Source organism: Alexandromys fortis, unplaced genomic scaffold (assembly GCF_014885135.2).
Source record: "Alexandromys fortis isolate MF-2015 unplaced genomic scaffold, M_Fortis_MF-2015_v1.1 scaffold_217, whole genome shotgun sequence".
In the NCBI taxonomy this organism is placed as follows: domain Eukaryota; kingdom Metazoa; phylum Chordata; class Mammalia; order Rodentia; family Cricetidae; genus Alexandromys; species Alexandromys fortis.
The window spans coordinates 219639-247143 of NW_026068098.1; the positions used below are offsets into that span (position 1 = coordinate 219639).

Here is a 27505-nt window from a genome sequence, read left to right on the forward strand (position 1 = left end):
AAATTGCCTTTTATGTTGTTGTCTAGGCTGGCTGGCCCTTAACTTGTCTTCAGCCTCAACCTCTCAAGCCCTGAGGCCACAGGCATTGCCACCGTTCTCACTCCTTAACTACACATTCTAATCTCATCCACTAGATCCAGAAGGACCCAGGGAAGGGTGTGGTTGACTCTGGTACTTGGCCTGCTCTTTGGCATTCCTCCAGGTCAGTTTCCTGGCTGGCTGAGGGCAGGGCCCACTGTTTGCCTCCACGTCTATGCACCCTTCACCCTCATGGGGAGCCCAGAATACACCTTCCCGCTGCCCCAGAAATGTCTCTCATAACTCCGCCTACCGAATCCCAGGCTGTGAATCTACCTCATTTTCACTCCTACCTGTACGGAGTTGGGGGGTTTGAGGACCCAGCCACCTGGTGTCCATCTGTACTGTTTGTGTTCCCAGCTGTTTTCATGTGCTATGGTCATGGACTGGTTTGGAGCAGTCCTGAGACCTCTTTAAGGGCATGTTAGAGTAGCAGGTTTCTTCCAGGGAAGGAGGGAGGGAGGGAGGAAGGCTGTGGTGGGTATTACCCATCCGGTTCTATGTCCTGCCTTCATCTCTTGACAGTCACACAGCACAGTCTTGGGGGGAGGTGCTTTTTTTCCCAGGTGTCGTGCTAGATGCTGAGAGTTCTTAGCAAACAAAACCCACACAAATGTCCTCATGCTGTTCATGGGCCTTGCTCTTGCCCTTGCCTACAGGACTTCCACATTTGAAGGGCATAGCATGCCATACCTTGTGGTATAGGTTTGTAAATCCCAGCTATTCAATAGGCTGACGCAGGAGGGCTCACCTAGGCTACAGAGTGAGTTTGAAGCCAGGCTAGGGAATTTAGTCAGCGCCTGCTATAAAAAGGAAACTGCTTGGTGGTAGAGTGCTCACAAAGCAAACCCCCGTACTAGGCGTGGGGGGCGGGCAGCAAGGGCAGCTTACGGACAGGCTCAGGTGGCTGAGATGGAAGGCTTGGACTTCTTGGTGCCTAGCATGGGGTCTAGGGCCTTGTTGGGACAATTAAGGGATTTTTCTGTCCTATATTGGTGCTCCCTCGGGTGGTAAAAGGCCAGAAGCCTCTGTAGCTGGCCTTTTCCTCTCTTGTAGAGCCTTCTAGATTAGCAGCGGCTCAAACGGCCTCCCCCTGGATGGCCACTGAAAGCAGAGCCTGTGGGAAATGCCCTCCTGCCCTCCTAATGCACCTGAAGGTCTTTAACCCCTCTGCTCAGGTGCAATGGTTCCAACAGAAAGCAGGGTAAGGATTTGGTTGCTTAATCACATCATGGTCTTCCTGTGCTAGGCTGGCTCCTGGTCTTGAGTGAGGTCCCGGACATCAGAATTTAGAGACTTTTGGGCAGATCTGTGGTCTGAACCCTGACCTTGGGGTGTAGTGTTCCACATGCTGACTCCTGGTCCGTAATTGTACCTCTCTTCTTAGGGGATCCTGCTAAAGAGGAGTGGCAAGTCCTTGAACAAGGAGTGGAAGAAGAAGTATGTGACACTCTGTGACAACGGGTTGCTTACTTACCACCCCAGCCTGCACGTGAGTCCAGAAGATGGGGTGGGGATGAGGGAAGAGACAGAGTAAGAACTCCTGGTGATCTCATGCGGTTCCCTTTGAGAATGCACCATACTTCTGTAGTGTGGGAAGAGCACAGGACCCAGGTTTTGCCTTTTCTATAAAGCAAGCTCTCTACCAGTTATGCTAAGCTGAGCTGTTATGACCAGCTTACTCCTCCTTTGCCAGTCAGGCTCTGTGTCCCGTGTAACTATAGAACTTCTGTGGGCAAGGGCATGTATATTCCCAAACAAGTATCTGAGGCTGACCATGGCAATGAGGAGCACTAGGCTCCTGGACCAGTGATGATGGGTGAGCCTGGATATTGAGTTCAGCCTAGGAGGAATAGAAAGGTCTGGAGCACACATGGTGTATGCCCAGCAGTGGGGGCATGGGTGTTCGAGTGATCATCATGTGGCCCCTGTGGCAGCTCTCCCCACCTCCTTCCTTCTCCTCCCCTCACTGCGTGGCTCCAGCACACAGCTGTCACCAGAATCCATCTCTGTCACCACCCCACTGTGGGGCTAATGAGTTCTCCTGTGAAGCCCCTCGAGCACAGCACGTGGGCCAGCCCCACCTCCCCCCGACCCCCGCTCAAAAGCTCTGGGCTTGCCTCAGAGGGTCCCTAGCCTATCTTTAAATCACAGGATGTCAAGGAAGTCCTGCCCCACAGGTTCCAGGGTTTGCATTTCCTGGCCATTACGTGGTCCTAAGAGGCCTACCCAGATAACCCTCCAGAGAAAGAGGCCTGGTGTGGATGTAGGCCTGGGCAGAACAGGCCTTGGGAGGTCTCCATTCAGTCCAATCTGCAGCGAGGGATTCCCATCTTCCTCTCTGCTGATTCCTCGGGGTACTGGCCTTTCTGCTTAGCACAGGGAACATTGGTCAAGTTAATCCTCTTAGTTCCTGTGCCATAATGCCAGGTGGTCATGGTCCCTGAGAGATGAAGGGCCACATCCATTACAGCAGCCGCTCTTCTCGCCTCGACCCCGTTTCTCACACAGCCCTCGTCCTTCTCCCATGCCCTCAAAAGACAGCAGGAGTCAGTTTGGCTAATTCAGGTGGTACTGACTGCAGAGATAAAAGGTGTCTTAGGCCGACGGTGCTCTCTGCTGGTACAAGGCCTTTCCATGGAACTCTGTACCCAGGGAGGGCTGGAGAAATATGTGCTATACAGACTGTAGATTCAGAGTGTTCCCTATAAAAGGGATCTGAGGGGTCCTCCCTAGTTGCAGGAGGAACTGGGCTATGTGTTGAGACCCAGGAACATGCCAGCACCTGCCAACTCTTTTTTTTTTTTAAACATATCTTTTTTTAAGATTTATTTATTTATTAAGCATACAATGTACTGCTGGCAAGGAAGGCACCAGGTCTCATTACATTACAGATGGCTGTGAGCCACCATGTGGTTGCTGGGAATTGAACTCGTGACCTCTGGAAGAGCAGCCAGTACTCTTACCCTCTGAGCCATCTCTCCAGCCCCACCTGCCAACTCTTATGAATCATGTTTCACCCTTTGTCCACTGGGCAGGTTGGCATATGTTCTCTGTATGTTTACATCGGGACCAAGCGCTTGAGAACTATCTGACTAGGACACCTGCCTTCCTCCTGTGTGGGTGGTCTTAGCTGCCTCCTGCCTACATCTTCAACAGTGTCTTTCTGGTTGTGCAACTATGGCTGGGTGTGTGGGTATGTCCCTTTTGCTGTTCCTTGTACTGGAAAGTGAAGAAGAGGGGTGGAGACCGGGGCAGGGGGGCTCAATTGTATCAAGCTAGGTTCTGGTTTTGGAACCAGAGGGCAAGAGAGAAGGTAGTAGGAACATCATTCCTACAGCTACAGCTGGAAAGTAGTGGCTCAGCGGGTTTGTAGCGCATTCTAGCCACCCAGCTAATAATTGAACGAAGATGAGGATCCATTGTCATCAGTATTACCTGAACTTGCCAGTGCTTACCAAGGACCCCTACCTCTGAGACTGGCTACAAAAGCCAGAACAGAGAGTAAGTCAGGTAAAGCTGCCAGGGACCTGGCTGGGCATCCGAGTCTCCCAGGATTCCTTCTCACCATAGTTGTACTGTGTGACAGGACCTGGGCCCAGGAACTTCCAGGCCTGCCCTAATGCCTTTGCAGGGTGAACTCTAAGAGATGACTGCCCATTGACCTAATCTCTTGGATTCTAACCCTCCAGGCCCCCTTGGGCTCTGTGAGGATTGTGTGGCTAGTATCTCAAATTGCATCACTTGGTCAGACAGCCAAAAAGCTGGTTCCACCATCACATCCATCACATTGGATGTCAGGGGGCACTGACATAGCAGTCAGCCTGGCCTGCCCTGTGGATTCATCTTCTCATCAGAGTTGCTAGTCCTTAGACACAGCAGGCCTGGTTCATTTCTAGGTTCTTACTTTCCCACTTGACCTGCCCTGTGGCTTTGGCTTGTCCATCCTCTCCTGCTGTTCCTTGCTCTCTCCTCTGTTTTCCATCTGCCACCTTCCTCAGACCTCAGAAGTGTGTTAGCACAGCAGTGACCTAGCAGTCTCACCTGCAAGAATCGTAGATCCCTCGGATGCTAGAACCTTAATCTCGACAGTGAAAGAAAGGGCCCCAACAATTCTCAGCCTTGATTGGGTCTGTATAGCTTCCCTGAAGGGGACAGGTCTCACCTGATAGCCAGGACCACAGTGTCTAGGCCTCTTCTAGTAATGGAGGCGGCTAGGCACAGCACGTGGAGCATGAGTTGGTGGGCAGGCCGCAAGCTTCGTGCCCGAATCTTGCCTGGCCCAAGAGAGCCTGCCACAGCCTCCCCCATTTTGCAGCCAGCGGAGCCATTCACACAATCACCTTCTGTTAATTCTATCTGCAACATCAATTAAATTGTTTGTAGAAACTAATTGAATGTGGCTTAATCACACATCTTAATAGCTTTCCACGCTCTGAACTCGTTGTTAATTCCAGTAATAAAACGAGATGAGAACGCTGGCTGGGTAATTAGCGAGGAGGCTGGGGAAGAAATTGCTGTTTGATGGTGGGTAATAAAGGCAGCCGTGGTGACCGCTCTCCTGAGCAGCCGCTGCCACCACCATGCTCCCCTGTTCTGCTGACGGAGGGAAAGCTATTGCTCTCTGCCTGAGGTCCCTGTTCCTGCTGGTGCTCCTCCAGGCTCCTCACCATGCCCTCCAAGCCCAGGCTGCATCAGACAGCCCACCACTCAGCCCAAACTTCTGAGGGTTTCTTCCTGCCTAAGCCACAGGATATGGTATAGTCAGATGCAGAAGTTGGGCAGTCCTTTCTCTGCTAGCCAGCTATTGGCTCCTTGGCCTTGAATAAAATCCCTCTGTGTAGCTCTTGTTCTTGGCCTAGGGTCATTTTCTCGTGCCACATCCCAGCTTTGGGCATCTCAGAGCTTGAGTAGGACCTGAAAACTGTTATAATTGCTGTGACCTCCTTGTGAACTGGAGCAACCCAAGCCCCTCCCTCAGGAGAGGGACTACAGCTGGGCCTTTGGCCTAGCCAGCTGTTGGCAGTTGTCTGGAGCAGCTGATGTAAGATGTAGTTATATATAAGGACTGAAGCTGGTGAGCAGGAACCAGAGCTAGTGTGTCCAGAGACTCAGATCAGTGTGTATAGGATCTAGAGGTGAGCACATGTAGAACCAAGCCTGGAGTGGAGGGAGAGAGAAAAGTTACATACTAGACACTAAAATAAAAACCAGAGGACCAGCAACAGTGCCTGGTGGGGCAGAGAATTGTTAGGTGAGGCAGTCCTTGAGGCAGTCTGTGGGCATATGACCTTGAAGCCAGAAGTGTCAAGGTCCTCGTGGGTTGGGGGCTATTCTCTTTGATTTCTTGGTAGATTTTTCTAGGAATCCAAAAAAATGAGCAAAATCTTAGAACAGCTGTGCCCGAGCCAGGCCTTATCACAGGAAAAGACAAAGCAGGAAGGCACAGACACAAATCAAGATGTAGCGGAGGCAGGGATTAAAACTCAGCCCTCAACACACCTTGGAGGAGCAGCAGTTGGTTGGGTTTTATATCTGATCAATACAATTTTAGATTCTTCTCTCAGGAAGTTACATAGCACCAAGGGAGGAATTTTTGTCATACATTATGGAGATTGAGAGCTTGGAACTATCTTCATGTGGAAGCCAAAGCAGTCTGGAGTGAGAGATGGGAAGTTGTAGTCAGAGCCAGGCTCCAGGTCAGGTCTAGCTTTAACCAAAAGCTACAGGGACAGAGGGTTCTGTAGTCTTTAGCTTGCAGGCAAACTTTGGGAATCTGCAAACCTGGGCTTGGTCTAGCTCCGTTACCTACTGTGATCTTGAGCTGATTAACATTCCTAAGCCTCAGCTTCTTCATCTCCAACATAGGGCAAAGAATGCTCTGGAGACTGAGACAGGAGGATTGCCGTGAGTTGAGTCTGGAAACACCTCACTCAGCTAGTTGGAATTTGAAATATACCGATAAAGTAACTGTATATATTGTACATAACGCACAACCCAGGGATGGGCAAATAACAGTCTGATGACGACAGGTCCTACTGACAGAAAATCCATGGTGTGCCTTGATGCTTTCCCAAGTCCATCGGAAAAAGTTCAAGACTGTCCTATAAACAAATTGTCATCCGGGGTCGTCCTAAGGGCTGATTATTCCTCAGTGCCCAACTTGTGATAGGAGCATCATGGAGACTTGGAACTGCTCTGTCCTTAGCTCAGAATTTGTTGTTCCCCTCCTCAGCCACACAGGTGCCCTGTCTATCTCTTTACCACCTAAGCCATGCCCTTGAGCCTAAGTGCTTGGCTCCAGAGCCTTTTTAAGCCTTCATCCTGTCTTCCTCGCTGAACTTTGAACACTGTGAAGACTTGGGTGTGATCCAGATTTGGAGACTTGGTTGGGCCTCAAAAACCTGCTTTGAGACTAAGTGTGTGTCTTCATTGCCCCCCCACCCCCACCCCACCAGTTAGCTGTGAGGGAAGAGTCTTAGGTAGTACTGGAGACAAGCTGCTGAGGAGAGCCGTGCCTAATGCATCTTCTGTCGTCTGTGCACCTTTAGGATTACATGCAGAACATCCATGGCAAGGAGATTGACCTCCTACGGACCACCGTGAAAGTGCCAGGGAAACGCCTGCCCCGAGCCACACCTACCACAGCCCCAGGCACCAGTCCCCGTGCCAATGGCTTGGCCATGGAGCGGAGTAACACACAGCTGGGTGGAGGCACAGGTGAGGTGGCTACTGTGAAGGAGAGTGGGGAGTTTCAGAAATGGGGGATGGGGGTGGGTGTGAATGGACCTAGCACGACAGGCTGCTTCTCAGCCTAGACGTTAGAGCTGCGAACATGCTCACCAGCCAAGGTCCCACTTTGAAGATCCTCTCCACCTGGAGTCCTGTCCTGTATGCAGACCTAACAGTGCTAGTTGTGGTAGCCTTTGCTATCAGGTGGGGATTGGGAGCTTTGGGATTGGGATGTGGGGACAGCTAGTGATCCTTGGCCTGCCTCCCTGCATTTTAGCTAAGGTAGGCCAGTGACTCACTTGCCACAGGAGTGGGTAGAGTTGCCTGGGCTTACCCAGGCAGCCATTTCAGGTGTAGTAGATGCAGGGTCTCTGCACAGAAAGCACAGGGTCTAAACCCAGTGGTTTGGGAGGGCAGGGAATGGAGAGTTCGGGACCATGAGTAGACAGTTGTGTATGGGTAGCTTTTCTTTGACTGTGTTCTTTCCTGTGTGTGGGTGTGTTTGTGCTTGTGTATGTTTGTGAGAATGAGTGCAAGTGTCCATCGGAACCAGAGGCATCCAGATTCCCCTGAGACTGAAGTTGCAGACAGTTGTGAATCACCTGATGTGGGTCCTGGGAATCAAACCCAGGTCCTCTGGAAGAACAGTGTGTGCTTTTAATCACGAAGTCATCTTCTGGTCCCTGACTGTACTCTTACCTCTTCATGTAACAGTGTGGTCTCAAGGAAGGTCTCTGTCCCCAGGTCCTAGTGCCATTCATTCTCCCTGGACCTTTTTTCTTCCCCTCACTCACTTTCTTTGCTCCTACACCTGCCCTGGATTTCTGGACCCTTCTGTAGGGTTTAATGTCCTCAGTTGTCCTGACTCAGGACACAGGTGGCTCACCAGTGCTGACCCTGTGCCTTGCCCCAGAGGCCCACTCATAGAATTACCAATTTTCCCAAGATGTGCCACCTTGCCGAGGGTGTAAGGAGATGGGGAGTTCTTTTTACATGATAGGAGGGCATCTTAGATACTGAGAGAACATAGATAGGCCTAAGGACAAACTCCAAACAATAAAAAAAACTGTTCGCTGTAAATGCTGGTGGGATTTGAACGTAGGGCCTTGTTCACATTAAGCAAATAATCTACCAATGAGCTATATTCTACCACCCTCTCAGAATGGTCCTTGTTTGGAGCAAGGTACGTTATTTGTGGCTGGTTCCTTCTGAGTGAGCTGGAGGTGTGGGGAGAGCTGAAAGAGGGACCTGATGTCATCAGTTGATCTGTGCCAGCACACTGGTTGTCTCTGACCTGGGCACCAGGGCCACAGCAATGCGTGGACATTACTGTCCTGTTTCCATGAGAAAACAAGGACTGAGAGGTGCACTAATCTGTCTGTAAAATCCTGTAGGTATGGGATCTGGGATTTACTCTGTTGCTTCCATTAAGCACATGAGCCAGAAATGTGGAGCCCTTGAAATGTATGCAGGGAGAACTCTGGACAGCGGAAAGGGAACAGGCCAAGGAAGACGTAGTCTACCTATGGGGTTATTTGCTGATAGCCTGCTTAATAGGGTGGGCTGTAGAGGCTGGCCTTGGTGGCAAAAATATTGGGTCATGCTGTCCTCAGGGCTGAACCGCTAGGATGTCTCCCAGGGATCCCTATCTGGCCAGCCTCATTGTGGGGTTCTTGTTGGTACCACAGGAAGTAGGGGTAAAGTGGCCAAAAAGCAGACCTGTCTTTGAAGATGGGTAATGAGAGAAAAACTGGAGTATTCCCCCAAAAAACGGAAGAAACAAGATGCCTCTGGCCTGTCCCATCCCAGTCTGGGCCCACCCTCCTAGCCTTCACCTAGGATGCCACAGTGGAGTGCAGGAGGGAGCCCCAGCAACTCACTCCTCTAATTATGGCACCCACACACAGAACACATGGATGACGCTTCCCAAGCACGAGTTCCTCCTGCCGCATGCTGACACCAACCCTCATGCACACTCACACATGTCTCTCGCTCACCGGGCGATGTTAACATCTCATTATCTTTGTTACTGTAATTACATTATCCGCTGCTTTATGCAGAATTATCCTCGGAGGACTAATTGATGGCTCCATGTTTAATTCATTAATCATTAGCATCAAATTCGACAATTACAGTGCACACTGATTGTGGGATTGCAGGCGTAATGAGGGGAGAATTAACAAAGAAAAGGAAAGCACTTTCCTTCCCTCAGGGTTTGGGTTGGGGGCTTGGGGAGGAAGTTGGGCCTATGATACCTTTGGTCCAGGCAAGGGATTAGGGGGTCCTGTTTGGAATCCAGAAGGCATAGGGACTAGGAAGAAGTAGGGAAAAGTAAGGGGCCTCCAATGTTTAGGGAGGGGACCTGAGACCTGAGGAAGGGAGCTGAAGCCTGAGTACCATGTTCGTGTTACAGGCTCTTACTGTGTCCGGTCATTATGCAGCAACTGGAAGGGTAGCATCAAGTTCATCTCTGCCTCGAAGGGCCACTCTGCAGAGCATTTGTAGCATGGGCCCCCCTCCCTTCCTCTTACAGCTGCTTCAGCTCTGTGCTTCCTTAGACATCCAGAAACCCAGTCCACATGCTTGGCCTGTCAGGCTGCAAGACCAGCCGTTTGGCATTTCTCTTTGCTTGCCCTTGCCTGCCTCCTCCAGCTTTGGCTGGCTCTAGTTCATCAGCTTGCACTTGAACTTCCACATTGGAGTTTCTCAGGAATCCTGATAACATTCGGGTTTGTGTCCCACCTGTCCTGGGCCATCTGTTGGGTTGTTTCTTCCTAGCCTCATCACCACCCTCAGTCTTGGGGACACTGAAGAAGGAGAAAGAAGCTTCGGCTCCTAGGCCCCATAAGTGACGAAGGCTTTGTGGCTGTTGCCAGACTCTATTTAGAAGGCCTCTATCTGGGCCCTGGGTGGAGCCAGGGAGAGCTGAATGTTCATTCTCTTTGCCCACGGTGGGCTGTGCCTGCCCAGCCTTGAACTCCTCAAGCCTTCGATTCCCCTTGGCTTTGCCTTTCTTCCCTGATGGGAAACGAAAGATTAATTTTCTCCAGCCCAACAGGATAATTACTAATACTAATTAGACATAATTACTTGAATTTGATACACTTATTTCTCGTCAGAATGGCAGCAAAGCTGAGGCAAAGCAAGTGACATGCTGACTGAAGTGCTAGATGCAGGGACCTGAGTGGGGTGTGAGTAAGGGGAGTGACAGGTTGTAGCACTCAGCCTTGGCCAGGAGACCTCAAGTATGGATGACCTTGTGTGCACCCATGCCCCTGCCTCTCCCAGCTCTCAATCATAGTGATGACTGTGGTCCTTTATATTCTCGGAGAAAGGAGGATATGAAGGCTAGAAGTGGGCTCCTTCAGGTATGGAGGCTGCAGGAGGCCTTGGCACGCCCTAGTGAGCCTGACACTACCCAGTGAAGCCCAGGCCCTCCTTTCTAGTCACTGTCCAGCTGGAGTTAACTCAGGCTTTGCCCTGTGACTTGTTTAGCATATTATTTCTATGCAGCCCCCACCTGTCCCTCCTCCCAGCCTGATCCTTCCCCTCCCCCAGGTGCCCCCCACTTGGCCAGCATCGCATCCCTGCATTCTGAGCACCCCCACGGCAGCTCAGCCTGGGCTGGCTTGCGCCCTGAGGGGCTGCACCAGCGCTCCTGCTCGGTTTCCAGTGCTGACCAGTGGAATGAGGCAGCCGCCCTGCCTGCCAGCGTGCAGCACCCTGGTGAGTGGTGGCTCTGCCACTTCCCACCTCTTCTGGCCTCTGCTGAAACGTCAGAGAGAGAGAGAGAGAGAGGGCGCCCAGAAGCCTAGAGAGTGATGGGGTGGGCCCCGCGGAATCCTTCACTGCTTGTTTCAGATACTGTATACTGCAGGGCTGGGTACCTCAGGGACTCAGTCCCGTCTCCAACAACCAGCTTCTCTGACCCCAGGCCTACAGGCCTGCCCTCTGTAGCTCCTTCTTCCTGAGCCCCCAAGCATTGCTGGTAGCCCTTCTGCATCCCCATCAGCCCCCTGCACAGTCAGCTCATCAGCCTCTCAGCAGGGGGACAGAGAAGCAGAATAGGGAGATTGGAGGCTGGGGGCTGTACACAGTGAGAGCCATGTCTGGGGAGCACTGACCTGCCATTGCAGAGAGCATCCTAGTCCCTGAAGGGTTGTCCTGAAAGGCTTCTGCCCATGTCCTGCTTCCCTTGACTGGGCCTGCTGTCCAAAGAGCTGGAGACTGGCTTTCATCATCCTGTTTCCATTGCTCTTCCCAAATATTATCTCCCCCAGCCCCATAACTTTTTGGCCACAGACCCTTTCTGCCCTGCTCGCCCACCCTCCTGAGCTCATTGGGCAGGGGGTTGGGTCACTTTTACTTTTCTCACAGAGGCCTCTCGCAGACCCTTCCCCACTCCCAGTACAAACAGAAAGCCCAGCTACTGTGCTCTGGGCCCAGTAGTTAGAAGAACCCCTACATGTCCCCATCCTGAAGCAAGGCCACCTTGGGGAAAGTAAGCATGGAGCCAGGGCCATTCCCTTGGGTCACCGACCCATGGTCTGTCTGGGCTTTGGTGAAGCCCCTCTGTTGAGTCTGGAAGATGGTAGTCAGGGAGGGAGGGAGTGTGTCTGCCTCTAATGAAGTTTGACATTTAGTGGTGAGCGCCGGGCGGGGTGTGGGAGCGGAGCTTGATTAGCGCGCTCTAATTGACAGTAATTAGGCAGCTCCCTGATTGTTTCTAATTCTGCTATTAATTGTGAGGAGCGGGGAGTGTGATTGAGGATAAATTTGGTGCGGAGCTGCTGGGGCTTCAGCTCCCTGTGAGTTCCCTGGGCCGCCCGCCTTCCACCCCTCCAGGCTGCAGAAGCTCTTGCCTCCCTCTGCTTTATCCCGCTCTGCTTAAGTTTCCAACTCTTAGTTCTCCTCCTTCAGGGCTTTGGGGCTGGGAGGCCTGGGCAGTCCCTGGCCCAGAGAAGGTGCCCTGCACACCCACCTAGAGTGAGCAGGACTGGCTCTCCCCATACCCTGTGCCCAGCTTCCCTCCCTCTTCCCACACATCTCCACCTCTCCCCTCACCAGCCAGTGGCCCAGCTGAGGTACTCAGTTCCAGCCCCAAGCTGGAGCCTCCCCCATCTCCCCACTCCAACCGGAAGAAGCACCGCCGGAAAAAGAGCACCACCGGGACCCCCCGACCAGACGGCCCCAGCAGTGCTGCTGAAGGTTAGGGGGACCCAGAGGTGGGCAGTGGGATATGGGTGCAGTACCGTAAAAGCACAGTTGTTCTTGTGATAGATGGAGGAAACACTCTCATGAATGATTCCTGAAAGAAGTACTCATGACCCTCTGGTAACCTAGACCCTTCACCTTACTGAATCCTTCCTGTTGAGCTGGGCTTGCTTCTGTCGTTCCTGGAGAAAGGCAGGCAGCATGAGAGCTTCCAAGACCTGCCGAGAAAGGCTGGTTCTGTGTCTCTTCAGTTAGCATGAGTGTAATGCGTGCTGAGGACATGACAGGTTCCTCACACATGTAGGGTTGGCAGTGCTCTCTGGGGATGTGACGGGTGCCTCACGCGTGTGCTCTCAGTGGTCAAGATGCTCTTCTGACCTTTCTCTGTTGGTCTCTGTCACCACGACACTGCTCCTCCAGCGTCTTCCCAAGCACCCGGGGGGAGTTCTTTACATAAGTAGCATCTGTGAACTTGCAAGTCCTCATCTTTGTCCTGACTGTTGTGGGGGTGGGCGTGGCTCAAGTGAATCTGGACAGGGATACAAAGTCATGGTGACAGTGTCCTGTGGTCGGGGACTCAAGCCCTCCCGAGTGGTGGTAGAGTGAGCATGAAAGCGCGAGGAGGGGCTGGAGAGGAGAGGTTCCAGTTTACACGTGGGGAAACCAGAGCAGGAGCCAGCAGGGGGAGATTTCCACAAGTGTGGCAGAGAAGCAGCAAAAACTTAGGATCAGGGAAGACCCTGGCAGAATGCATGGCTCACCCTAAGGCCATATAAGTACTAGGTCTCTCTTAGCCCCCATGACAAGTCACACTGCCTACTGGCAGCTCTTTAGGGACAATGGCCACTGGGAATAGATCTGTCTGTCTTTAAGGGGTCTAGGGGAGCAGAGTGGGAGAGCACAATCCTGGGGTCACAGTGCAGCCCTGGTGTTGGCCACTATTGCCTCTACAGATGTCCTTGGGTTCTTGCTGGTTCCCATCCTCCAGTTCTTGGAGAAAACATGTCTTCCCCCACCCACTTGCCCTTCCTGCCTGTCTATGCCAGGGCAGTGGGGGAGGGGCCCAGCTCCCAGGAGCCCTGTGCTGACGCCGTCCGGAATATTGGGTTTAATGAGCTGCAAAATGAGGAGGCTGCAGCTGACACGTTCGGGTGGTGCTCGCACCCGCCTCCTTGCCCAGTATGTGCCTTCTAGCACCCGTCACCTCCTTCTCCAGACATTTAGCTCACCTTCCTCCGGATGCCCTCTCACGGTGTCCCTTTCTGGTATGGTCAGGAAGCGAGTACTGGCCCTCATCATTTCCTGACTCCACAGGTGGTCAGAAATGGAGGACAAGGACTCAGACTGGTCTTGAGCAGGCAATTTCCCTGCTTGTGAATGATCCTAAATAGTGCGGCCCTAGGGCTGTCGTGGGCTATTTGAGGAAGAAGGATGAGTGTTGGTGAAGCAGGATCTGAATGGAGTTATGGCAATGGTGTGCCCCTGGGTGTGTATGCTGGCAAAGAGCCCTAATAGTGTAAACGTCCTCTCCCCAGAGGCAGAGGAGTCCTTTGAGTTTGTGGTGGTGTCCCTCACCGGTCAGACCTGGCACTTTGAGGCCTCAACGGCAGAAGAACGGGAGCTGTGGGTACAGAGCGTGCAGGCCCAAATCCTCGCCAGCCTCCAGGGCTGTCGCAGCGCCAAGGACAAGGTTGGCATGGGGTGGTAGAGCCTGCTTGGAGAGCCTGGCTGGGTGAGAGCCAGGGAGGGGACTTGGGACTGATTGACTATCCTTATCTCTGTTGCCTCATGGCAGACTCGGCTGGGGAACCAGAACACAGCTCTGGCTGTGCAGGCTGTCCGCACGGTCCGTGGCAACAGCTTCTGTATTGACTGTGAAGCCCCCAGTGAGTACAAGGACAATAGATCTGGGAGCTGGGTGTCTAGGGTTCTGGTGGCATGAGGGGTGGACAGTATGCAGAAGGGGTGACCTTCCTCAAGGGCCCTCTCTCTGGGTGCCGCCTGCTGTATCTTTCTCCCTCTGCCCACATAGATCCAGACTGGGCCAGCCTGAATCTGGGCGCCCTGATGTGTATCGAGTGTTCAGGGATCCACCGACACTTGGGGGCTCACCTGTCCCGGGTTCGCTCCTTGGACCTTGATGACTGGCCACCTGAACTGCTAGCTGTCATGACTGCAATGGGCAATGCTTTGGCTAACAGTGTCTGGGAGGGGGCTCTGGATGGCTACTCGAAGCCAGGCCCCGAAGCCTGCAGGTAAGCTAGTATCCAGGAAGGAGACAGCCAGGCCCCACTGCGGGGGGGGGGGGGACCTATAGCACTGGTAGTATTAGAAGGGTTAAAACGCTGTTGCTCTGCTTGACGGTTGGCCTCTGGGGGTGTCCCTCCCCTGCTGGTACCTGTCACTCAGGCGTCTCACAACAACAGGGCCTTTTCTGAGCTGTTATCGGTAGGTCAGGGGCCAGCAGGAGCCGCATGCGCAGGACCCATATCACTGTGTGGCTCCTGTGTGCAAGCCTGCATGCTGAGATGGGGAGAATGGGTGGTAGATAGGGTGGCCATGGCCCCCTCTCAAGCTGTCACCCGCTTTGTTCCAGTGCTACCAATTGCAAAGAGTTCAGACGGCTTGATAAGCTGTCGCTCAGGCCTGCTTGGAATCTTCCTGCCCTCTCTGCCCTCGTATCCCTACTGGCCCCAGAGGTCTCCCTTCAGTGTCCTTCCCCTTTTACTCAGTACCATCCTATTTATGTGACCTGTTGCCCCTCTGAGGGCCCTGGGAGCCCTGGGGCTCCTCTGTGCCTTCATTCTCATCGTTGCAGTAGTCCTCCCTAGTCCCTGCCTAAATGCTTGCTTCCTTCATTGCCTCATGCCTTGATGGGCCTGTGCTTATAGAGAGGAAAAGGAGCGCTGGATCCGGGCCAAGTATGAACAGAAGCTCTTCCTGGCCCCGCTACCAAGCTCGGATGTGCCGCTGGGGCAGCAGTTACTCCGGGCTGTGGTGGAGGATGACCTGCGGCTGTTGGTGATGCTGCTGGCCCATGGGTCCAAGGAGGAGGTGAACGAGACATACGGGGATGGTGATGGGAGGACAGCTCTGCACCTGTCCAGTGCCATGGCCAATGTGGTCTTTACACAGCTGCTCATCTGGGTGAGTCTGGGTACCTCTGGCCTGTCCTGGGCCCCCCTTCTCAGCCTTCAGAAGCTGCCTCTCCCCTGCCCTGAGAGCTGAAGCCTTTCCTTCCACATATGCCAACTGTGAATATGCTTTCTCCTGCAGTACGGGGTGGATGTGAGGAGCCGTGATGCCCGGGGTCTGACTCCGCTGGCCTATGCCCGCCGGGCTGGCAGCCAGGAATGTGCGGACATCTTGATTCAGCATGGGTGCCCTGTGGAGGGCTGTGGGTTAGCACCCACTCCCAACAGAGAGCCTGCCAATGGCACCAATTCCTCTGCAGAGCTGCACCGCAGCCCTAGTCTCCTATGAAGCTCAGGAAGAGGGCAGAGGGACCAGAAGGACTCCATGGCCTGGAGGACACAGAGATGGAGAAGCAGGGATGCACAGTGAAGAAGAGGACGAGAGAAGGGTCAAGGGATGGAGGAGAGCTTTGGGATTTGAGCTGCAGCAGAGAGCAGGAGTGTGTTGTGCAGCCCTCTGCCCTATGGTGCCATTAAGGGACAGAACCCTTTGGAGGTACCTGTGAGGAGAGGGGGGCAGGACCTCTCCCTCCTCCAGAACCCTGCCTCCTCATGACAGCTCCCACAAGCCTTCACCCTGCAATGGGTGGGAAAGGACAGGACACAGGATGGGGGTGCCAGATGAGAGACCAGGGGGCCAGTCTGTGAGTCCCATGTAAAATTTGTACATCGGAGTATTTATGTTTGTGTATATACGTGGTGTGTGTATGATGAGCCAATAAACCAGGCTGTATGTGTGGCGTCACTTCTCTGTGCTCGGTTTCCTGACCTTCCCAGAGCGACCTTCACCTCCACTTTCTGTTTTGAGATTTATGGCTCCTGCTCTCCTTAGTTACCTCCTCCTGTCAGTTCTTTTTTTTTTAATGGTTATAATTGATTTATTTTTATTTGTTTATTTATTTATTTTTTGAGGCAGGGTTTGTCTGTGTATCACTGGCTGTCCAGGAACTTGCTCTGTAGACCTGGCTAGCCTCGAACTCAGAGATCCACCTGCCCTGGAATCTCCTGTCAGTTCTTTCGGCCGTCCTGGGCAGGGGAAGCTGACAGAGCAAACCTGCCTATGACAGAGGAGGCTGGCTCTACTTCCTGCTTCGTACCGCCTTATCCTCTCACCGCCCCCTCCTGAAAACTCCCAGTGATCTCTGCTGTCGTTGGCATTCTTGTGGAGTAAGCACGCTCTGCACTGGCCAGTGTGCAATGGCATAGCCTCTGCTTCTTCCAGAGAGACTCCAACACCGCAGTGGCTAGTGTTGAGGGAGGCTTCAGGGCTGCGTGGAGGCTCTCCCAGAGTGACAAGAACAGCTGTGTGATAAAGTGGCTGGCCCCGTGCCTTTCGAGGAGAAGGGAGGGGCAGGGCCAAGAGCCACCGCGACCTCCAGCAGCACTCTAAACTTACCCTGTCCTGAGCAAAGCTGGAAGCAGACCCCTTCTCTTCTCTTCCTGCCATGTCCCTTTATTCTTGAAAGAACCCTGGGGAAATGCCTCCCTTCTAGTTTATAATGGATGAGAATTGACTGAGTTTCAGTGCTGGATCTGTTTTCTATCCCTGAAACCACCTTGCTAGTGGCCCATATTTTCTGAAACATCTTGAACAGGTGATGGGCTGCTGCTCTGCCAGGGCACTTAACCCACCAATGAATGTCGGTTAATAATCAAATAACGCTACTGAGAGGAAACCAGGTTTTATTTTTTCATCCACATCCCCCCTTTCAAGTCTGTTAAGAGTCTTACATGACAGAATCTGAACAGTGCCATAAGTAGGTACAGGACTTGGTTCCCGGACACAGGATGGGCTAACTCCAGACTCGCTAGACAAGCTGCTTGGGCTGGCTCCATGCTTAGCACAGTTGAAGCTGTATGGAAAGCCAAAAGCCTGGATGCTGGTCACTTGTCCTCTCAGAACCTGGACTCCGTCCAGCTCTGCTGAAGAGGCAAGAGCTTAACCTCTGTGTTGACTTCTGTGTAGATCAAGTATAAGGGATCCAAGTCTCTTGACTTTGCAGTCCACCTGGCTGGGAATGAGCTGGACCTGGACTGCGTATTCAAGGTTAAATTACCATGCCTTATTGGAGTTAAATTTCCAAGGACCAGAGAAAGAGACAACCTTACTCTAGATCTATGTTCTCACTAGAGAATTGCTTGGGAGAGATGAACTGCTAAGGACAGACTGACTTGGTCTCATAGAAGTATTCAACACGTACATGAATGTGAAACTGACACCTTTGCCACTCTGAGGCTCACCCGTGGCCAGAGCATCCTGTAAGGCAGGACTCCTCCCTTGTTGGCAGCTGCCTGATCCAGCTTGTTCATTTTTCTGTTTTCCACTCTCCCTAATCCATACAGGTCACGTCTCTCCCCCAAAAGCTCGTTACCCCAGCAGCAGCCACAGTGCGTTTCTCTTAACAGTCTCCTTGCCCCAACGTCTGCAGATGTCTAGAGCCCTGCTCCTGGGATTTGTCCACCCATCATCTCTGCCCAGAACCTTCCAGAACCATCCTGGACTCACTCTTGTCCTATCAGTTCGGCAGTGGCTTCTTTCAACCCACCTTGCTCTGTAGTAGAAGAGGCTGATGGGAGCCTAACCCTTCCAAATGTAATAATGGACAGGAGAGAGCACAGCTAAGATCGCAAGAGCCGAGAGGCGCTGGGTCTCTGCCCCAGGTCCTGCGTATGAGATAGCCATGAAGGCAGAGATGAAGCTGTTCCCTCTGTAAAGGAATCACTTCTTTATCTAGCTTGCATGGTGGAGTGAGCCTCCTGTCCTGCCCTAGTCACTGACAGGACAGTGTCCTCTATGTAGGTGACCTGGACATTCTCCAAGTTAAACTGGGATCTCCCTTCAATGCAAACTGAATTGAGTCTCTTCCCCAAAGTGTGCCACCTCTCCCTAAGAGAAGACACCAGGAGCAGAAAGATTTGGGGAAGTGGGGACAAAGTAGCCAGTGGCAACAGGAGGGTGGGGTGGGGGCTGGATGCACTATGGAGGGATGCTTAAGAGTGGAAGAGGGGGCTGCTGAAGAACCCCTCACTTTGGCCATTACAGTTCCATCTCATGTCTTTGCATGTCCTTATACTGAACAGCACAGTAGCGCCTTCACAAAGCGGTAGGGTGGGACAAACTAGGTGAGGCTCAAGGAAACAACTGTCCCATGTGCCCCGTAGGAGTACAGATGGACAAAGATAAAATAGTTCCATATATACAAACTTTACACAAAATAAATAAGGAACTGTGGCCCCAGGCTGGTACCACCCAGGACTTCTCCCCTCTGTTAGAAGCTGCTCCCACAGGCCTTAGCCATGGAACCCTCTAGGTCCTGGGCATTTCGTATCCCCACCTCAGAAGTCCACTTCTGCTCCAGAAGCTCTCGGGGATCAGAATTTGAACCCTGCACCCCTGAAATCCCTAGGTCTGAGGGCTCCAGCACAGTCCCAGGCCAAACACTCATATCTGCAATCCGGGGAGCACAGCTGACCTCTCCCGGAGCAGGGTCCACGAGGCCCCTTTAGTGGGCAGCACCCAATGAGTCTTGGGCAGGGACAGGTGCAGATCCTTTGCCTTCCGGTCCCTAGGAGCCCCGTCAGGGCCGGGCTCCCTGCTCCATCTGTTGGTGCTGGCTGCGCACAGCAAACCTGTTGACATGCACAGGTATGGGCACCACAATCTTGGGGTTTCTCACGGGCTCCCCAGAACGACTGCTCACATTGCCAGCCTTGATGCGCTTCCACTTGGCCCGGCGGTTCTGAAACCAGATCTTAACCTGCACCTCACTGAGCTTGAGGGCGTGGGCGATCTGGGAGCGCTCTGTCAGGCTCAGGTATTTCTTGCAGTGAAACTCCTTCTCCAGCTCCAAAAGCTGCTCGCTGGTGAAGGCTGTACGCCTCCTTCGGCTTTTCCCCCCAGGGGTGGTGACCCCTGGGGCCACTGGTGTCCCCTCCTCAGCACCAGTCCCCAGGTTTCCCTTTAGCTTCGGTTTAGGTCCCAGAAGAGCCCCTGGGCCCCCTGCAGAACTGTCCAGGAAGCTGTCCTCGCTGTCACCGCCTGAGCCCTCTTCCTCCTGCTCGCTGCCTGCTGGGTCTCCTGCTGGGGCCTCCAGCTTCTCCTCATCTGAGCTGTACACCTTCCCCTCTGCTGTGGGGGGTGGAGTGGAGAAACCAATGGATGGGGAAGGAGCGGCACGTGGAAGCATGGCCAGGAATGAGTCATTGACAATAGGAAACAGCACATTCGGAGAGGAAGAGATGGGTCGGGAGACAAGATGGGCATCCAAGGGGGCGCGGAGAAAGGGTTAGGGGAAACAAAGAATGGGAAGAAAGTTTTTAACCAGCAGACTTCACTATGGGAAAGCAGAGAGGCAACAGTATGACAGTGACCCCCCAACTTTCCCACCACCCCATTTCATGCTCCCTACCACCTCCCAGCTTCCTCCAAACCTGGTACCCACCCTCCAAACCCAGACCAGCAGTCCCGGGAGGAAACAATGTGGGAGCTGGCGGGAGGGAGCTAGAGCTCCCAGGAATCCCAAGAGCAAGTGGTATCCAGACACACATACTAGATCTAGGTCACAGAATCTTATGTCAAGACGGAAACTGCAGAGTCATTTGGTCTCATTCCAAGTCTGAAGCCAAGAAATTGACAAGGCTGGAGAATGGTACCTCCTCGTCTACCTGGTTCCAGCTCTTAACCAGACTGCCCTGATGGGAAAGCGCCCAGCATGGACACCTCCTTATCTGTGACCAAACTTTCTAGGGCTCATCCTTAATGTCAGCAAGCCATTATCTCTCTCCTGCCAGCACTGCCTGCACGGCACCAATGGAGGAGAGCCCGGCGTCAGCAGGGAGGACTGGAGGGAATGTGGGGGACTGTGTTATCACAGGATATAAGTATTTTCATCTATACTTAATTCTAAAATCTAAATCACTGGTTTTAATTGTATCTCTGTCATGACTGCTAACGCATTTCAAATGCTTTTTAGGGCTGGGGAGATGGCTTAGCAGTACGGGCACGAGGGACCGGCTATAGATCTGCAACACCAACATAAAGAGCCACATGTGGTCAGCCGTGGTGGCTCGCACCTGTACCCCCAGCCACAGGGCAGTGATGGACCCCGGGGGCTACCAGCTAACCAGTGTAGCTAAAATAGTAAGCTTTAGTTTCAGTGAGAGACCCTGTCTCAAAAAAAACTAAGGTAGAGACCAGCATAGTGGGTGCTGCCAAACCTGGTGACCTGTGTTGGGCCCCTGAGGCTCACATGCCAAGAGGATAGAACCAACTTTCAAAAGCTGTTCTCTCTCTCTCTCTCTCTCTCTCTCTCTCTCTCTATCTCTATCTCTATCTCTATCTCACACATACACACATAATTTCCTCTACTTTTTTCTTTTGTGTGTGTGTATGTGAGTTTTGCAAAGTTCTTTATTTTCTGCCCAAAGAAAACAATAGGAATTTAAAAGACAGCCCAGCAATCAGTAAGGAAAGAACCCAAGGAAGCCGTGACTTAGGAGCTCAGTGAAGGTAGACTGGATGAGAGCAGCGATGCAACCGCCACGCCCACGCCACCCACACTGCATCCACAGCCCTTGGGCATGTTCAGCAGTGAGACTACAGCTCACAGCAAACGGGATCCCGGGTGCAGGGAATTAAGAGTAAGAGGAAGGCTGTACAAAGGCATAGCACCCGGAAGGGAAGGCGAGCAGTTGGCCCTCCCTTGTTGTAGACCCTCCCACTTGGCCTGGAGTCAACAACCTGTTCCCTCCCAGTGAGTCCACACCTGTTCCTTCAGGCCTGCTCCTTCTCCTCAGAATCCTCTGAGGCCTTGTCCCCAACCCTACTATTGCAGCCAACACCTTCATGCTGCCCAGACCCCAGCTTGCAGCAAACCAGCCAAGATCCAAACTGCCCCTTACCTTCCCATAAGCAGCTTTGCCATTCAGGTGCCTCGGAAAAGTGCCAATATTACCTCAGCTCTAGTCACAAATATTTTCTTTTCTGCAACATTAAGGCCTGAGGGCTGGAGAAACGGCTCAGTGGTTAAGAGCATTGGTTGCTCTTGCAGAGGACTATTCCTAGGACCCAGCAACAACATGTCTCAGAATCGCCTGTAACTATAGTTCCAAGGGATCTGACACCCTCTTCTGGTCTCTATGTGCACCACATGCACGTAGTGCACAGACATACATGCAGGCCAACACTCATTCACACACAATAACAAGATAAAAGCAAATAACTCTTTTGCTAAAGATTCGGGACATGGGTACCCTCCTTCTTCTCGCTAAGGGATCTTGTTCATACCATTTTTTTTTCATTTGCACAGACTTACACTTCTCAAGTCCCAAATGGAAGTCTCAACCTTCCTCCAAGCTTTCACCCTTACTACGCTGTCGCAGCTGACCTAGGAAACCCTCCTCCCCATCTCCAGACTCCACCAGGACAATATTCTTATTCTCCTTTCATGGTCCTATCCAACCCCTCCCCCACAAGTCTGCCTCTCAGGTCTGACCAGAGCTGGGCCCTTTCTAGCCACCAAACCTGCTTCTCCTAGTGGTTTTCCTGTCTTCTGTACCCACCTGCCCCTAGCCCTGTCTCTGTTGGGGACACCACATTTCTCCCCAGATCAGGCATTGGCTCCCTCCCTGGCTCCTTCGGGCTGGCCCTTCTTCCTTGTCATCCTCTTAGAATTTGGATGCTTCTTGGACTCATCTGCTGCCATAATATGTGAGTGATGTCAACCTCATTCACTTTATTTAAAAAAAGCAAACTATGTCTCTTCCTATTAGAATATAAACTTCACAAAAATGCGGGTTTCAATCGTATTTTATTCACGGTTATAGCTTTGTTAGCTTAAAAATTACCTATAGAATAGGCATTTAATAAATATTTAACAAAATAAAAGTAGCTATTTCCAGGACAGGCATGCATGCTCTCTCCCTCTCTCCAGCTGTTCCCTTTCTCAGGCCCTCCTGAGATAGCCCCCTTCAGCTCCACCCCTTCCCAGCATCAGGATGACTCCCTCCCTACACTCGCACCCCAGTGTGCAGTGTGCCTCCATCTTCCCATACCCAGAAGAGTCCTAGAGGATCTTAAAGCACTAAAGGAAGTGAAGAAAATCCCAGCACTATTACTAAGTCCTATGGTTTCAATTTTAAAAACATACTCTGTAATAATTAATAATATGTTAAGAAAAACATAACCCAATGGTGCAAAGTTTTAAACAGTGTTAAAAGGGCAGAAACTGGATTTCGGGGCTTGAAGGATAGAGGGAACCATTTAGTACAGCGCCAAGCCCCCGGGGGGTCATCCAATAAATCTAAACTGATGATGATTGAGAGGAGGCTCCCCGCTCCTCCATCCAGCAGAGCCCTCCTGAGATCATCTCATCCATCCCTCTGTCTTTAGACAGATCCAGAAACTCCAGCCCACACACGCAGGCCACCCTCCCTGCCACTTTTAAAGCCGCAAGAGGAGCGAGGGTTCATGGCCTCTCACTGTTTCTTGATCCCCGTGGGGCACTGAGTGGCAGGGGCAAGAGTTTCTGCCTGGGCCTTTATGACTGTGACAGTGAAGACTCTGATAAGCCACCTCTAGACTGAGGTGGGGGTGGGGCAGTGGAGGGAACACACAACCAAAAGCTGGCCTCAGAGGACAGCCATTGGAACAATGAAGACATCCCAAAGAGGGGCGACTGAAGGAGCGGGGAAAGCAGGCAGAGGGGAGCAGGAAACTGAATATGAACCAGACAAAGTGGAAGGCTGAGTTTCTTACAGAGACAGGGAAAATGGAGGAGCCGGGGACGGACAAATTGAACAGCACCGTTTCCTCGCTCCAACCCCAACCCCCAGTACGGACACATTTGCTGCTGTCACTTGCTCTTTGCTCCACCAGCAGAGGGCACACTGAGAACCTGGATGGAGTCAGTGGTCAGGAATGAATGGCCCCGCAGGCAGCAAGCTCACACAGTTTACCAATTCCTGGTAACTTAGTTAAGAAAGAAATGCAGGGGGCTGGAGCAATGGCTCGTTACAACCATCCACCCATAACTCCAGTTCCAGGAGTTTGGATGCCTTCTTCTGGCCTTCTGGGGCACCAAGGATGCACATGGGACACGTACATACATGCAGACAAAGCACTCACACATGAAATAAATGAATGCATCGTTTTTCAAAAGAAAGAGCAAGGAAGGAAAGAAAGAAATGCAGCTGGGTGTGGTGGTACACACACCTTTAATCCCAACACAAAGAGCAGAGACGGGACAGGCAGACCTTTAGGGATTCAGGGCTCTCTGATGGACACAGTGAGAGCCTCAGTCACGACTGTGAAGTGGGACCCTGCTTTAAAGAAGAGGAGGAGGGGGAAAAGAAATGCAAGCTGTTTTTCTTTATCTGATTTATAATAAATGTCAATAGCGAAAGAGTCTAAATAAAAATCCCACATTTTTGTGGTTCACTAAAAACAAACAGAAGCACTAAGGAAGCCTGTTGCTTGCTTGACTTCAAGTCTCTCAAAGTAACTCAGTGCCTGGGAGCTTGCTATGGAGACCAAGGTCGCCTTAAATTTGCAGCGATCTTCCTGTTCCTGCCTACGGAGGGACTACATGGCTTGGGTTTGTCATGCCTAGCTGTCAAACTTTTCTCATCAATTTTCTATTTGTGAAGTTTGATTTAGAGGAACTGGACTAGACAGACGTCAGATTAACAGAAGAAAATTTCCAGTTGAAAATGGACTCAGCTGATAAAACAAGATGTCACTGAACATCTTAAATTTTGTTGTTGTTGTTGTTGTTGTTGAGGCCAGGTCTCTCTAAGTAGCCCTGGCTGTCCTGGTACTTAACTACATAGACCAGGCTGGACTCAAACTCACGGAAATCCACCTGTGTATGCCTCCCCCGTGCTGGGATTAAAGGTGTGAGCCATCATGACCAGCTTCCACTGAACAATTTATAATGGAAAACAAGGATTCTGGGGAAGGGGAATAAAATAAAATAAAACTAAAGCAAAATAAAACTGTTTTGAGGTAGAAGTTGCCGAGGAGGCAGAAAGGTCCTGACCTCATGTGTGGGAATGTCAGGACTGCTGCCAGAGTGTGTGCGATGCTCCCTGTGACCCCAGGGCCTGTAGGGAAGCCTTGGCTTTGGGCGGGGGCGGGTGACAGTGCAGAAGGCTGGGTAGTAGGAAACAGGCAGAAGTCACTGTGACTGCTCTTGTGACTTATAGGACCTAGGGACTATAAGTTCCTCTTGGACTTGGAGAACCCGAACTTGCAAAGCTTGAATTACAGTTACTCAGAGAGTTGGTGTCAAGAGCTGCCACCCCTCGGAGTACAGAGGTTACACTCAGACTGCCTCAGAGGAAGGGCGGAGGCTCCAGAGACTGGAAGCCCCGTCCACTAGACAAAGAACTACAGGTAAGGGAGAAAGTGGGAGAAATAGCCTTCTCCAGAGAAGAGTACACCAATTGGTTACCCAGCAACGAGTGGTCAGCCCTGAAAACATATAAGAGTAACGTGATACAGACCGAGCAGGTTGTATTTAGTAATATGCATGTAATAACAATTAATGAAAAAGAAGCCATGATTTCTTTTTCTTTTGAGAGAGAGCATTTGTCTGCAGCTTTGTAGCCTGTCCTAGAACTCACTTTGTAGACCAGGCTGACCTCGACTCACAGAGATCCATCTGTCTCTGCCTTCCAAGTGCTGTGATTAAAGACGTGCATCACCACTGCCCAGCAAGGCCATGAATTATAAAGAAAGAAAGGAGGGGTATATGAGCAGGTTTGGAGAGAGGAAAGCGAAGGGAGAAATATTGTAGCTATATTATAATCTCAAAAATAAAAGGGATAAATGGGTCCAGCTGGGCTAGAGAGGAGCTCACCAGCCACACAGAATCTATGGGAGGCATTTTCCCAGCAGAGAGACCATACAGTGCTCAGGCTGGGCATTGCCGTGCCTGTCAGAAATCCCAGCACCGGGGAGGTCAAGACTGGAGGATGGTGAGTTCGAGGCCAGCCTGGAACAGCACCAGACTTGCCTGCTACACTGGAGTCACCAAGGACGATGAATGCCATTGAAGGGACGTCTTCAGACATAGGCCCCAGGACATGCTCAGATTGAGCTGTTCCTCGCTGTCCCAGCTACTGAGGCTTAGAGAACAGCAGTTGCCTGTGGGGCTGAAAGAAGCCCCAAGTTCTGACTTCTCTCGTCTTCTTGAAAAACAACAGCACCAACATTGCCCTACTTGGCTCCCAGGACAAAGACCCTCCCTTCTCGTACTCCCTAGACTGTCATTCTTTTCCAGCTGGTGGGGTGAAAAGGCCGGAGAAACCCCAGGTCACTTCCCCAGAGAGATCTAGCTGCACTTCCCAGCCCTCAGCACCGAACCACTCCTTTGCGGGCCAGGACTGTCTCAGTCCCCTTCCAGCTCTTTCTTTGCTCAACCCTTTGACTTGATTGGCACGCCACTGTCTCCATCACTTGATGCACATAAGCAGCATTCCTTTCTCTGCACTCTCTTCCGGCCCCTTGGCATTCCCCACTCCACAGAAACAGGAGGACCTTTGCTAGATCACTGCGATTCTGCCTCTCCCAGTTCCGGGACAAGCTCAGGGGAGTTCCAAGTCCCCACGTGTTCCAGTTAGTTTTTCTGTCTTGACACAAGCTAGAGACTCTCAATAGAGGGATATCCTCCACCAGACTGTCCTGTGGATACGTCTTTGGGGACATTTTCTTGGTTAATGATTGAGTGAAAAGGCACAGACCAGTGAGGATAGCGCCATCCTTGGGCAGGCCATCTTGAGTTATATAAGAAAGCAGGCTGAGTAAGTCAGCAGTAAGCCAGTGAGCGGTGTTCCTCTGTGGCCTCTGCCTTAGTTCCTGCCTTGAGTTCCTGCCCTTGATGGTGGGCTGTAATGAAGCCATATAAACCCTTTTCTCCCCAAATTGCTTTATTGCAACAACAGAAAGCAAACTAGGACACCAGGCTGTCTCAGACCCAATGACCTTTCATGGACTCTAACATCACTGCTGCCCAGGATGCTTCCGTGTAACCTTGGACTTTCCTGCGCCTTTTCCACGTTTTTGTTTTCTCTACCTTAGGCCACTGGCTGAAGGCTGAAGATGTAGGGCTGCTCCACTCTATCAGCACAGACAGCAGAGTCGCTAACCCGATGTCAGGTGAAGGAAATGGAACTGAGAAAGGGTGAGATGATGTTCTAAGTCCCACACCTGGGGACACTGCACCACATCCGGAATCTCGGTCTCTGAAACCTAGCGCTCATTCCAGCGTTTCCAGCAGGTTTTCTTCCCCTTGCCTTCTGCTCAAAGTAACAGCTCTTGTCCAGTGCCCCCCCATAGAAAACCTTTTTAAATTGTGTGGCTTAGTTTTATTTGCATGAATGTTTTGTCTGCAATCATGTCTTTGTACCAAATGTGTGCCGGGTGCCCAAAGAGGGCAGAAGAGAGTATCTGATCCCCTGGGGATGCAGTTACAGATGGTTGTGAGTCACCACGTGGGTGCTGAGAATTGGAGCCAGTCCTCTCTCTAGAAGAGCAGCCAGTGCTCTTGACCACTGAGCCATCTCTCCAGCCCTAAATTGCCTTCTTATCAGGTCCAAGTGTAAACCTCATTTCTTTCCATACACACAGGCTCTAATCACCGAGCTTACACCTAGCGTGCTCACAGAAGAAGGCCTGTCCCTAAGTATCACTTCTTCTCCCGTTATTCCCGAGACAGAATTCCCACCAGATCTTTCTTGCCTTTGAGAGCGTGTGGAACAGAATCTTACCAGCTGGTATTCCTTTTCTTTGAAAATGTATTTTCTAGCTCTGGAGAGATTGCTCAGAGGCTAATTGCACATTCTGCTCTTGCAGAGGACCTAAGCTTTTTTCCCAGTACTCACCTGAGCTGGCTCACAATCACCTGGAACTCCAGGTCCAGGGAGATCCCTGTATTCATTCATATGCACATACTTACATGCAGACACAGACACACTTAACACACAGATAAACAGAGAACCTCACATACCTACATACACAGACATACACAAACACACAACATACTTCCCTACAGACACACACATAAACACACACACAGACACACAAACACACAATTAAAAGTAAATTTTTGAAAAAGAGAAAAATGTGCTGGGCAGTGATGCTGCACACCTTTAATCCCAGCACTCAGGAAGGAGAGGCAGGTGGATCTCTGTGAGTTTAAGTCCAACCTGGTCTACAAATCAAGTCCCAGGATAGCCAGAGCTACACTGAGAAATCCTGTCTCAAAAAAAAAAAAAAAAAAAAAAAA

General features: G+C 51.7%; 2 protein-coding genes across 9 annotated transcripts in view; one reads left to right on the forward strand and one right to left on the reverse strand.

The window, feature by feature from the left end:
- Positions 1-15955, forward strand: part of Agap3 (ArfGAP with GTPase domain, ankyrin repeat and PH domain 3) — a 50952-nt gene extending 34997 nt beyond the window's left edge. For 4 of the 8 annotated variants that reach the window (XM_050123680.1, XM_050123678.1, XM_050123675.1 and 1 more), the window contains 9 exons: positions 1466-1570; positions 6630-6798; positions 10369-10536; positions 11878-12018; positions 13560-13714; positions 13820-13910; positions 14057-14279; positions 14916-15171; positions 15301-15955. In XM_050123680.1, coding sequence (XP_049979637.1) covers positions 1466-1570; positions 6630-6798; positions 10369-10536; positions 11878-12018; positions 13560-13714; positions 13820-13910; positions 14057-14279; positions 14916-15171; positions 15301-15507 — 1515 coding nt within the window. In that variant the 3' untranslated portion in view covers positions 15508-15955. The remainder of the gene's footprint in view (positions 1-1465; positions 1571-6629; positions 6799-10368; positions 10537-11877; positions 12019-13559; positions 13715-13819; positions 13911-14056; positions 14280-14915; positions 15172-15300) is intronic. The other 4 variants (XM_050123679.1, XM_050123677.1, XM_050123683.1 and 1 more) reach the window with 2 other exon arrangements.
- A 2841-nt stretch (positions 15956-18796) lies between these two features.
- The window catches only part of Gbx1 (gastrulation brain homeobox 1), a 20805-nt gene continuing 12096 nt past the window's right edge, over positions 18797-27505 (reverse strand). The window contains exon 2 of the mRNA XM_050123703.1: positions 18797-19347. Within this exon, the coding sequence (XP_049979660.1) occupies positions 18797-19347 (551 nt within the window). The remainder of the gene's footprint in view (positions 19348-27505) is intronic.